Consider the following 13,399-nt stretch of genomic DNA (forward strand, 5'->3'; position numbering starts at 1 on the left):
ATCCTCCACCAATAGGAACGGTTTATTCCTACATAAGTCTAAAAGTCGAGCGGTATATAATTTAGGATAACAAGATTTTGAATTATTTGAAAAAACATTTTCAATGTCTAATATATATACCACAGGAATTTCACACGTGCAAGTTTTAAGAGTGACATATGAAATCATATATAAAAAAATAATAAATTTTCTACTGAGATCTCTGTCATTTATTTTACAAAAAAAGTTTTGTCATTTCGATCTTTGAGATACCGCCATTCTTTTGTAACAAAAGATGTAGTTCTTTTGTCTTCTTTCAGATAATACAGAAGTAGTTGATGTATCCTTCTTGATTTGGACGTGTATAGCTATGCTATATTGTGCTCTTTGCCGTGTTGTTTGTAACACTCGGTCTTTTTTTACTTTTACCTAGTTTTATATCATTGTCGATAGTGTGACAGAATCTTATTGTCTTGAAATATGTCTTTTTCTTCTTCTTGTAACAAACCAAAATTAAGTCCTTGACCTTGGTTTCGTCTAAGATGCGTCTTTTATATTTTCTGTGATATGAAGTCATTGTCATTAGAGCTGACATTTTTTATGATACAAACCACTATAATAAAAGTAATTAAGAATTTTAAGAATACAGCAGGTTTCATAAACCTTGTTCGTGTTTGAAAATGTGACATTGTTTAGATTGCCCTAGATTCATTCTGCATTATGATGACGCGGAGACTTTACATTTTCCTTATACTTGATTTTACTGTTATTTTACAGTGTCATTGATCTCCGTGAACATTTTCCATTGTCCAACTTTTGACCTGGTTTCATCGGTTTTAAGTCTGATTCTTTATTTTGTTGCCATGCCAATGCTATTTTGTTGCTGTAATTCATTTGACTGGTAGGATACAGTATTATACATTTAGTTCCATGTACACAAAGATCTTGCAAAGTTGTTTGATTTCACTTTCAGATACATCAATGACGTCATTTCGTTGAATAACAGGAATTTATTGACCACGTCCGTTGTGTATACCCACCAGAAATGGAAATCAAAGACACGACAGAAACTTCTACATCAGCGGTTTATCTCGAGTTTAACCTTATAACGAAATCAACATGGACAGCTTTCCAACAAGCCGTATGATAAGATTTCAATTCCTCTTTTGTGATTTCTCCATTTTTGATGGCAACATCCCTTCATTCCAAACCTATTGTTTTCATGACGAAGTTAATTCGGTATCCATGGGCTTCTCCCCATTTTCACGATGTTCATGCAAGATGTCATCAACTGACGAATAAACTTGTAACACAAGTTTCGAAAAAGGGAGGTTGATGATTTTTTTTGGTGGATTTCTTTTTGCGATATGAAGCCGGGCTTTTTCGATGCTCGATTGTTTGTCTGTTGGTTCCATTGTCGTATACTCTGTTCTCATTTGAGAACATGACATTACTTGGATTGACCAAGGTTTACGTGGCGGGTTCTTGCTTGCGCGATAATTTATAAACTGTCAGTATACTGTTTATGGTGATATAGAGATAATTGAGCCGCTATATCAATGTGTGTGATTCGAGGGTGACTTTGTAAATAAAAAGTACATTGTACTATTTATTGTGTTTCTGGTCAATATCTAATGGAAACCATCAGACTACTAAGATATGCAATAACAAGGCATGTTTATTTTTCCCCTTAACACTAAGGCAATCGACAACATCCTTTATAACTATCGATTTTTATTATCATAGCAGTGTTTAGTCTGTTAACTAAGGAATTGAGTACAAAGGCACTTATGTAAGGATGACGCGTACACAGTAAACAATTGGCCATATAAAGATTCAGGGCAATGACTGGCGACAAGAGTTCAATATCTGACAGGTAACATTTCTTCCAAACGTAAATATAGGCATATTGGCATATTAGGCACAATATCTACACACAATATCATTCATAGTATACACTTTGAACTACCATAAGTACAATTCTGTTTCATTGATATGGAACTCAAAACAGTCATAATGATCCAATTATCATTAAAGAGTATGGCTCTATATTAAGATTCTAATCAAGGAGGAGTTCAGTTATTTCAGTGGGATAACTTTAAATGAGTCCAACGTACATGAAACTCTCTAAACTTTTGAAATGATACAATCGAGATACTGTTTCTAGTATAGAGCAGCTGTCATAAGAATGTCTTTGTGCAACAATGACAACGACTCGCAGGAAATGAAACTTACAATTACTAAACAAGTTAAATAAACATTATTGTACATATTACATAGAAGTTGCTTTGGTTATGTCCGCCACTCTCTATTTTATAATTACACTGAAATGTAATACCACTGATGAAAATGGAGGTTCTGTATGGATTTAGTTGATTCTTACATGATGGAGTTCATATATGTTTAATGTTTTCTTCTCAATTTAAATAGAAATAAGTTCAATGTTTAGGCAAAAACTAATCTTGTTTTAATGTAGGACTTCCTGAAATCAGAGGGAGGTACAATTAAAAAAATTAAGGAGCATCGCCCAGTATCACAAGTTTGCTATTCATCACGAGATTCATCTATAATGGACCCTATGTTGCTGCGTTAGAGATTAAATAACGATTATTATAACCAATGGACTAACAAAACACTAAGATGCTTTGTGCAGGGACAACACATCACACCGCATGCACGTCGTCAGTGATTTACTCTCCGGCATACGTCTTTATCATACATACTTGTCAGCTACACGATAAACACATTATTTGACTTGTTACCTGCTAATCCGGCGATTTGCTAAGTACCATTAAATGACTGTAACAGCCCCGCCTGATCAGACAACTGCCCCTGACAGCTGACAGTTACATGGCGTATAGTCGCATTTGGTAATATAGTATAGACAAGGTTGTCATATATATATTAGGACGAAGTAAGTAAATTCTTCACAATTACACAATACACCATAAAAGTATATTTTTGTATCTTCTTATTTAGAATTAAATTCGAATTTGTCTCAAAAATCAATCTTTGGCAAAATCATAATGTAAGAACAATACATATTGTACTAATATTGACTATTTAATCAAAAGAATAAACGCTAATAAAACACATCATCCTAGAAAATGTTGTTTGGATATTGAACTGCTCGAGCAACTATTGGAGTAAACAGTCACTGTAAACTGGGTCGCTCATCAATCAGGATAGTGACGACATTTTAAAAACATCCTCATGTTCTTTTTCTGGTCAACGTTTCCGACCTGCCCTCGTATAGAATATATGTAGCTGGATCGTTCGGCGTAGCATACTTGCGTTTAGAGAGATTAGTTGATAGTGAACTTGAAAAGTAAACACATTTCATTATTGATGCAACTACACTTTCATTTATCCCTAAGGGTTATGGTCACCCGGACATCGCCCTTGGTCCTAAATGCAAGCAAAAAGGAAGTGATTTGTGTAGCTTGTAATGTTACAGTTTTAATGAACATCTGTAATAGCCCTTCACTCTTTTTCTGCCGTATGTGCCTGTGTACAAGCAATACCAGATATGTGGTTTACAGCACGATTAAAGGACAAAACGGAAACGAGAACAAAACTTCTTCGCTATTAACAGATATAAAGTGCGCATCAATTAAAAGGTAGAAAGAAATGATGGACTGACCTTTGACATTGTATTGTAATGTCTGTAATGTGTCTTTAATGGTAAAACAATACACTTGAACACATTTCAAAACATTAACCTGACGCTTAGACATATTTTAGCTGCATCGTCTCATAAACGTTTCAGAATGACTTTAGACCTATACCATATATGTTTTAATTATGTTAGTCTTTCCTTTAGTTCTTCCGAGGCCTACCTTCAGTTAAGATGATATCAGTAATGTGAGAACAATTTAACTGAAAGCTCTGTTATAAACGATACTCTCGCTATATTTGAACAGTTCATATTAAAATTATTATCGTTATTAAAAGTAAATATTCATAGAAAAAAAATACGAAATAAAAATAATACCGTCATTAATAAACAATAATATTGAATACAACTTAAAATCTAGATAAACCTTTTAGAGAATCGTTATAAATATTAATTCATAATTAAAAATTAAAAATGATAATTTAATCTTACCTTTTCTTTAGATAAATGAAGAAAACTAGAATCTTTCAATGAAGGCTATAATAGATAAATCCTTGTTCACTGTAACAATCCCGAACTGATATCCGCATTCACATACCGTCTGAGAAATCCTTATCATTAGAAGGTACAGTATGTATAACACTATATGTGCAAATGAGCGAAAGAGGTGTCCGATTCAAACGTTTCTCGCAAAATCAGTGAAGTGTGACGGGATCGATGGCGATTGAGGAAGATCAATGACGTATTCTTTGTTTTTTGACTGATTAGTGCCCCCTAGCGTCAAAGCCTTACTCAGCGCGCCATCTGACGAATCAGGAGCGAGCCTATTTCCCCCGGGGGATAGTCACATCGTACAAAGTACCAGGTACTCGGCTATATACCTGTATACACACAAGGTGCAGTCCATGTGTAGGTTTGTTTACTTAACATCGGTCATGCATGTACAAATGACGACCGGAAGTTGTCCAACTTGTCTCTGAATCATAGAAATGTTGACTTTTCTACATTTTTATCATTACGTCAAAATAAATAGTCAATCATTCGCAGATATACCTGAAATTAATGAGAGATCTTATTCGTGTAAATTAGTCACCTTGAGATTCCATATCTTGTAAAATAACTTAATTTAATTCAACAGTGTCTTAAAGTATCGTTCAGATATTGTACAGTTACACACAGTCGATATGATTTTAATATAAAAGCTAGACGGGATCATAATTATGTTTAGTTGAAAACAAAAATATTAATGAGTATAAATCTATTCAAGGAATTTTTCAAAAATAGGGAAAATATTAAATTTCCATTAAGAATTTAATGAATATTTAATACCGACTTGACTTTTGTACCTGTCAGTTTTTTTTTGTTGTTGTTTTTTTTGAAGGTTAGGAATGATACAGTGCACTAATATCAGGCTGTAGTTGAATAAGCTCGCTTACCTTTTGTTGTTATTGTAATCTCATTCAACGTGTAAGTTAAAAAAATTGATGAAGGCAGATGAAAATTGATGTGAGGCCAAGTCAGAATGATGGCAATATGTCAATGCTGTGATGCAACCGTAAAAAATCCATCTACATTGGAGGTGCTGTACATAACACTGCAATCATCTGGTATTTTCTCAACATTTTTGCACAATTAACGAGAGGAGAGTTATATGTTTAAATACCTTCACCGATATGTAATCGACCAGAAAGCATGTTGTTGATTAGGTGATTGTAGTAAACCATAATAAACACCTTGTAAACAATGCTTGTTGATGTAAAATGCTTTGCTCGGACTACAAATGGGTGTTGTTTCGTCATAGTATATATACCAATATCCAAATGTCGAAATAACCTATTCTTTATTATGTCTTTATTGTGTACACTTCTTTGCTGGTTTCCTATAGATATAAAAATTACAAACGGCCAATGAAATTTCGTTCTTTCCTAAATTCATTAAGATTATTTTTTTACGTTTCCCTAGAAAGGCGAAGGTTTCCACATGTCACTTCGCTTGCTTTCTCAACACACAGAAACGTCATTAATTCCAACTACGTTTTACATAACAGACTAAAAAACTTTGTGCAATTCACTGCATATCTTATAATTATTTAATGAATGTTTTAAGGAATTCAGTAATCTATTTTAAGTAACATTACACATTTACGCTTTTATTCTTGTCAAGGATTCAGGACTTCATTTTGTTTAGAAATTATACTACATCTTCACCATAACGCTTCTATTTTATCCTCTGTCGTAAAATTTGATAAAATTCTTCCTATATCTCTTTTGTCTTCAGTCGTACGCACATTGATAAAATTCGTCCTATATCTCTTCTGTCTTTTAATCTTGTCTTCTGTCGTATGCACATTGATAAATCCCATATATCTTTTGTCTTTTTATCTTGTCTTCAGTCGTACGCACATTGATAAAATCCAATATATCTTCTGATCCTTTAATCTTGTCTTCTGTCGTACGCACATTGATAAAATTCGTCCTATATCTCTTCTGATCTTTTATTCTTGTCTTCAGTCGCACGCACATTGATAAAATCCAATATATCTTCTGATCTTTTTATCTTGTCTTCTGTCGCACGCACATTGGTAGGATTTTTCCCATATATCTTTTGATCTTTTACACCATACTTTTTCGCACTCCATCGAAATGTAGCCTGTCTTTAATCTCAAGTTCCTAAATATCAGAAAGTTTGTTGTAAATGCTGTTACATTCATGCGACGCTGATAGTGATATCATTAGGGATATCCGCATACACGTATAATAAAAATTCATTGAAATCATCTGATATTTGAAAATTTAGGATTTTAGGTTTGTGTACCTCCCCATATAGATTTAGATATTTCCGTCGACCATTGTTTGTAAATTCCTCTATCGCCTCCCTGCTTTCTAAGCCTTTAGCACCTTTGACGAGTCCTAGAAGGACAAAACAGTTGTGTAATCCAGTTTACTTCATATCTGGCTTTAACTTAGCGAATTATAAGTATTGAAATGAGCTATTCTTTTGTATATCCTTTCCACAACCCTTGGTGTAGTTCTTATGGAATATTTTTCCAGTCCTGATACGTCCCTGTTGTGGTATTTGGTATCTGAAGTTGATTTTTTCTGGCCTGTTCTTTTCTTAACTTGATATTCCAAAGCATGTAACTGCTTCAATAATCCATATTAAAACTTTTGACAGGAGTATGTTTTTTACGAAATCTGCAAACCGCGTTGAATCAATTGATTGAAAGAATGTAGTTTTTCATAGAGCACAATATGAAAAATATGACTGATAGACCCGAAGAAAAGTCATAGGTTTAGATGTTTTAATATAATCAGGTATATTGAGAATACATATTGTATTAATTAATGAAGAAGTCATATTATAACCGATTACATCTCATTACATTTGATTCATTAATACCTACGATAAAGTATATATATTCCTGCGTTTACTATCGATTTCTCCACACAAGTAAAACAATTGATGATTATAACCCACCAATAAATGAGTATTGAAGATAAAGGTTTTTGGGTAGATATCAATATGAAAAACGCTCGGCATTCACATTTGTTACAAAAAAGACGTGGAGCCATCAACCATATATCAAATGTTACCTGTATGAAGCCATTTTCAATACTGTTTTTGAATTAGATCTAGATACAATTCAAATATCTAAATATTGTTCTTTGCTTTTTGAGTTTTTAGTTTTGACAGACTTGTTCGCCAGTTTCTTCCAATGACCACAATTACATATCGGTGCCTTGTTTTCCTGTCGAACACCTAATAATAACATAATGACGTTCATAATATTTAAAAGTCCACCAAATTAATAAATCTACTGTTTGTTTTCAGATAACCATAGCAATAGATCTACAATCATTCATCAATAGATCCCTTACAATACCATAAGTCTTTGGTATATAGGAGTCAGACATATAACTGGAAGTGGTTTGTCCTTAAAGATGTGACGAGTCATTATTGTGTATTCTGAAAGCAAATCACATCCTTTCATCCAAGCCAACATACTTTACAGATTAACCTCATCGATCTATTACCTTAACGTCACTTCTACTGTCAGGAAAATTTATACTAGCATGCGAAGACTTCTACAATATCGTTAACACTTATGATTTTGATTTTCCATCCCGTGTATAGATCACGATTTTTTATCTAACATGAGGTCAATTCTGACGTTATATCCGTATTGTACAATTTTTTAGGGTACAACAAAGTATATACTAAAAACAGCATGTCACATGTAAACTTTCGTTTTTATCAAATATGTAATTTCTTGCGTAAAGCATTTCACAAAAAAAAAACAAAAAACAAAAAAAAAAAAAAAAAAAAAACAAAAAACAAAAAAAAAAAAAAAAGAACAAACAAAAAAATATTATTTTCCATTTCATTTGTTTTGGTTGGTTAGTAGATTTGCGATTGTTATGTACAAAAATGTTATATTTAAAATTCCCAGATTAAATCTTAATATTTCTTTCTTACTTACTTTCTTATGTATTCATTTTTCACATGCTTCATATTTAAAAAAAATTAACATGTAATCTAATATATTTATATGTCTTATCACAAACTGTCATGAAATGTTAGGAAAATGAATTGTGTGATAAAATGCATATAGCACAAGTTTAACACAATGTGACTGCGTCGACAACTTTCACCCAGTAACCTGGGAGTTACCTCCCCTGCTTTATTTGTTTACATATGGCTACCTGAGAGATCAACGTTTCCCAGGTGTTACTGTCGTACCAATTCAATTGCGGATCTTACCTTTCTCCCAGCAATACACCCGACACGTAAGTCTTGTTTAACTTTACAACATATAGACAATATTCTCACTCAAATGTTGGGGATGTGTGTCGTAGTATAAACGAACGTGGAACAGGTGTGTACGATATATCTGGTAGATTGGACAGGTGTGCTAACGAGCGATAACATAACGACCTTACTTCTCGGTGGGACTTTAAAACAAGTTTATCTGACAGGCATTGTAGTATAATCAATAGTAGCTGTGGAAGGACTATTGTGAAGTAGATATATGTATGTATACATACAATAGTAGCATTTATCAGGAACGTTACACATGCTAGATGTTTTACACAGGAACTTAAATTAACTGCAAACATTGTACTAAGCAAGACCATTTAAGTATTTTGTCATCAATGAAATGATTCATACTCTCTATCGGTATTTGTTAGAAATAACTTATATTTAATCACTCGTCAGGTAAGAATAAATAAATCGGCTAAATCGTCAGAGTCGACAAATCAATTACCTCTGTTGGAAAGTATATAGAATTAAACATGTGTGGCGAGATCATGTATAGGTGGGGGGAAACACACAAATAGATAAATAACGACATGCACTTACACTGTTGGTTTTGTCTATTTTATTTCTACATACCATTTACATCCTGGTATGTATAAATCTTAGGATTACAGTAGACTTTTCTATCTACTGTTTTCATATCCGATATACAGCCACAAGGATTAATTCGATGAGTTTGTGAACTACATTGTAATCTCATTAACGAAGTCCTTTCTCTCTGTAAAACAACATAAATGTTTCATCCTGGAACCTCTACACATTGCAGCATTATATTGGAGTGCAATATTATGTGCGAGGTTAATTCTAGGAAGGTTAAAAGGAGCGCTAATTGGGAAAACTACCGGCTTTATGGCATGTGAATTCATATGTCTCTTTTCCGACCACTTCGTGTTTTCCCCGAATTCTCTGGTTTCTTCCCACAATTAGACCTTTCATCCGGACTTACAGGGATGATTCATATATGTTGATATAACTCTATTTGTTACAAGTTGTTGAACTTTAAATAAAAGTTCATCTGTATTTGTCATGTTTTCCCGAGTAAACGATATTGGACATGGCGGTCTGTGTAGCTTAAAATAGCGTCAGTAATACAAATTTAAATGGTGTGTTTATTAAAATGATATCAATTGTATTAATGTCTTTCAACAAGAATTTTGTAAATATTGTAGATCGCTAATAGATATGACTTCTAATTCAATAAATATCTCGGAAGTTATTGGGTATTTTTGGTACATCTGTATGGTGACAACAGCAGACCATTTCAGAACACCTATGTATGTACTTCTACATGGGTGACAAAAATCAACCATTTTTCTTTATTTCTATCTCAATGTTGTTATCAAACGATTGCTTTATGCAGTACGCTATGTTACAGCTTCCAGCATGTCGTACGGAGTAGGTTACCAGCTGGACAGGGCTCCACTTGGGACCCACAAAACAGGACCACCACTGGACAGTATGGCTCCTGTCAGGACAATGAACAGGATAGCACAGGTACGCGATGTTATGATAATCAGACCCGTTTTGACGGGTTATTGATATTTAAGGAGAATGTACATTCTTACTCCAAGCCTAAGTCTTTGTAAACTGACAAAGCGTAAACAATACCAATTTATTATATGCTAAAAGCTGAAACATCGATATTTTTTTGTTGTGAATGAATTTGTTTTGGCATTATACGTATCATATAAACAATAGACTGGAAGTGTTTTGTTGAAGTCTTTATCTGCCTATGAATTGCACCAAATCCGTTGCCTAATCAAGATAAATGTATATTGTATGTTCCACCAATTTATTTGAGAATTATGTATAATACCTTGTGGTCTATTGTGGAAAGTATTACCAGTTACACTTCTGTATCCGTGTTACAGGTTGCTATAGAGAGGATTATATTGATGATGAACAACACCAAACTGATCAAAGAGCGACGTATCAGCACTATACAGCAGGTCCAGACCTACCTCCGTGGAAACCATGATGATATTGGCATGTCAGGTGACAGAGGCGACTTCTACCGGCGGAAACTAGCAGAGCAAATTTACGTTAATTTTAACGTGAGTGGCGTCACCCATTCTAACATTGAAGTCATCGTGGAAACTGCTATTCAGTTAGAAAAACGTACTCAAGCACTATTAGCAGGATGTGCTTTCAACACGAACGCAGCACCCTCAGTACAAATCGAAGACCCTATTTTAGATATTCTGTCCAAAATCGCTGATGTCTTTTAAATAAGACGCAATATCCACAGGTTTTATTAAATTGTTCGAATCCATTTGTAGTATTTAACCCTCCGTTGTGGTTACCTCCCTTCGTAAAAAACGCCAAACTTCGCAATTACCGTCTCTTCGTTCCCAACTTATTGGATTGCTATAATTATGATGATAAAAGCCGAAACACAAGGATAAATAACTCTGTATGCGATAAACCGTATGACTATTACCAGAGTTATCGTTCCTTACACTCTGATTAACACCTTGTGTTGTGTATCCATATTAATGGATGCTGAAAGAAATTGTATGACAATATGGAGAGGTGGAAATATATGTGTCCGGCTACAGCGAAACCGGTAAATTATGGTCCTAAAAATGATCTATCGGCATGGATAGACTTCGCTGTTGATGATTCTGTCTTTGTTGTCTTCCTTTGTACTTTGGTCAAAAATTGCTCTCAGATTAGATACAGCCAAAACGGTAAAGGTTAGAAATGCAAGCCACCGACTTTAGATAAACTGTGTTGACGTTTTGGATGTGTGTACGTTTTATTAAACAGGCAATATATATGTCAGTTTTCTGATTTTTACATGAAATGTTTATAAATGTATATATATAGCTTTCTTGTCATTTTCTATTTGTTGTCAATCAATCCATGAGTGCATATAAGATTTATAATAAACTCAATGTTATAACTTTAAATATTTCGATTATTTCTGGTCGTACATATGCAGATCGTTCCTCTCATTAAACACGTGATCTCTTGACCTAGGCACGTGAGAGACTGGTAACATACATGCACTGACCCTAAACTCGAGAAAACTGGATGGTTACTTCCGTCGAACGTTTGTCACAGTATCATGTACTTAACCTTACCCATTGAATTTTGACCTCCTCTTGAGTACGAAACCCAGTGTCTAAGGACGAGTCATGACAATTCTAAACTATTCATACCAACACGTATTTTATAACCGTTGATAATGTTTTTCAAAGAAAGAACTATATTAGTTCCTACGGTCGAGTGTGGACAAACGCTTTACAAAGTGCACTTGTACAATGATGACGTACATTTATACAATCGGTCTACAGAACTATATAGGTGATGTATATTACCCATAGATGCAATCACGTATTTAATTATATGGTATAACATGTAGGAAGCTTTACCAGAACAAGCTGTCACACTACCACTGGTGACAAGTAAATAAGTCCTGTGTGTATACACTGTGACTTATACATATTTACTTTAACCTTACAATACATACAATGTAACTTACACATATTCAAACAAACAGACATATATATACAATTTTATTAAAGAAAGACATAAGGGGAAGTAACTCCTTATTGTTTACGAACTAGATCAGGATTGTATAAGGAAGTAACCCAATATTATGTATATTGAGTTTGAGCATTACTGTGGATTCATTTATTTTCGTTGGGTTCAATTTTCGTTGTTTCTACAAATTAGACAGTTTCGTGGACTCATAAATTCGTGGATTTTTGATTCTGTGGGAAAAAAATAAAAACGTTAGAATTTTCTCTTTTTGCTTCCAGTCGATTTTTTTTCTGTTTGTATTAAGGCTATGTTCACAGGAATTAACACTAATGACAAGAATAAAAGAACGTTTTTTTTTCAAGATGGCGTCCTGCGTTTTTATAACGCTGTTTACAACAGTCTCGCATTAATATCAAACCACAAATCAGTATATATCCTGGCGTGTAATCAATCGGTAATTATCAGAAACAATTGTTTTCAGTGGATAAACATTGTGTGCTGATCAGTCGGTGTACCGCAGTCATATGAAAACACCACGCGTATCGATGGGACCATGTGTGTAAACAGGTGTGTAAACAAGATCTGCATTATTAATAATTATTGTGAATAGTCGGATAGAAATACGGATCCAATCTTCACACAGGATGGTCCGATCAAGCCAGTGTCCACAGTGTCGCTAACGACTGCGATCCCATCATACTTAGCATCACAATGGGTACTTACCCTTTGTTATGTGTAATAATATATAATTATATATCGTTGACACCAATTTAGCGTATCCATGTCGATCAGATACCGACTCCCGACTAATTACGGGGCTTCTGTCATTACCGGTGGACGTTTCCGGTGTCGGCAAAGATTACTTGGTCAAATTCCAAAATTACTTTAGTAAGTAGTTCATATTTCGTTGTGTTTTTAAATTCGTGGATTTGCTCATCCACGAAAACAACGAAAATTGGACCCCCACGAAATAAAATGAATCCACAGTAATCAAGATGATCACGTCTGAGATAGTTTCGTATTCTTAATTTTGGCTTGATGAGTTCAAATATTTGTTGAATTTAGATTTTTTCTCCCAGCAGAGAAGGCCACACAAAGTCCATATGCACAACACACTGGCCAACAGTTTGGGTTTAAAACCCAATTTCAACAAATAGATATACATAGTTTGCAAGTAAGGTTACAACAAGTGCTATTTATAATATGAAGATTGCTTATTTAGATAAGAAGGAGTTACTTCATATCGTTACATAAGTGAAAGCAGCCATCTTAGATGCCCAGACCAGACACATTGTATTTAATTCTAGTATAGTAGGGGAAATGTAAGAGATGATAATTCATAATAATACATCAGGTATTTGTAGTACTGCTTTAACTTACACATATTTCCACTTACCTTACAATACATACAATGTAACTTACACGTATTTACACTAACCTTACGATACATACAATGTAACTTACATGTATTTCCACTAACCTTACAATACATACAAT

The 13,399-nt window shown here is 34.0% G+C and overlaps 1 protein-coding gene across 1 annotated transcript; it reads left to right on the forward strand.

The window, feature by feature from the left end:
- The first annotated feature begins 8,341 nt into the window (after positions 1 to 8,341).
- Positions 8,342 to 10,916, forward strand: LOC132561978 (uncharacterized). The gene is made up of 3 exons (XM_060226704.1): positions 8,342 to 8,382; positions 9,789 to 9,907; positions 10,285 to 10,916. The coding sequence occupies exons 2-3, from the start codon at positions 9,797 to 9,799 to the stop codon at positions 10,639 to 10,641; spliced, it is 468 nt and encodes a 155-aa protein (XP_060082687.1). The 5' UTR covers positions 8,342 to 8,382; positions 9,789 to 9,796; the 3' UTR covers positions 10,642 to 10,916.
- The last annotated feature ends 2,483 nt before the right edge of the window (positions 10,917 to 13,399 follow it).

The sequence above is a fragment of the Ylistrum balloti genome, unplaced genomic scaffold, assembly GCF_031769215.1.
Source record: "Ylistrum balloti isolate Yb309-2 unplaced genomic scaffold, AGI_CSIRO_Ybal_v1 Utg369668, whole genome shotgun sequence".
Lineage (NCBI taxonomy): Eukaryota > Metazoa > Mollusca > Bivalvia > Pectinida > Pectinidae > Ylistrum > Ylistrum balloti.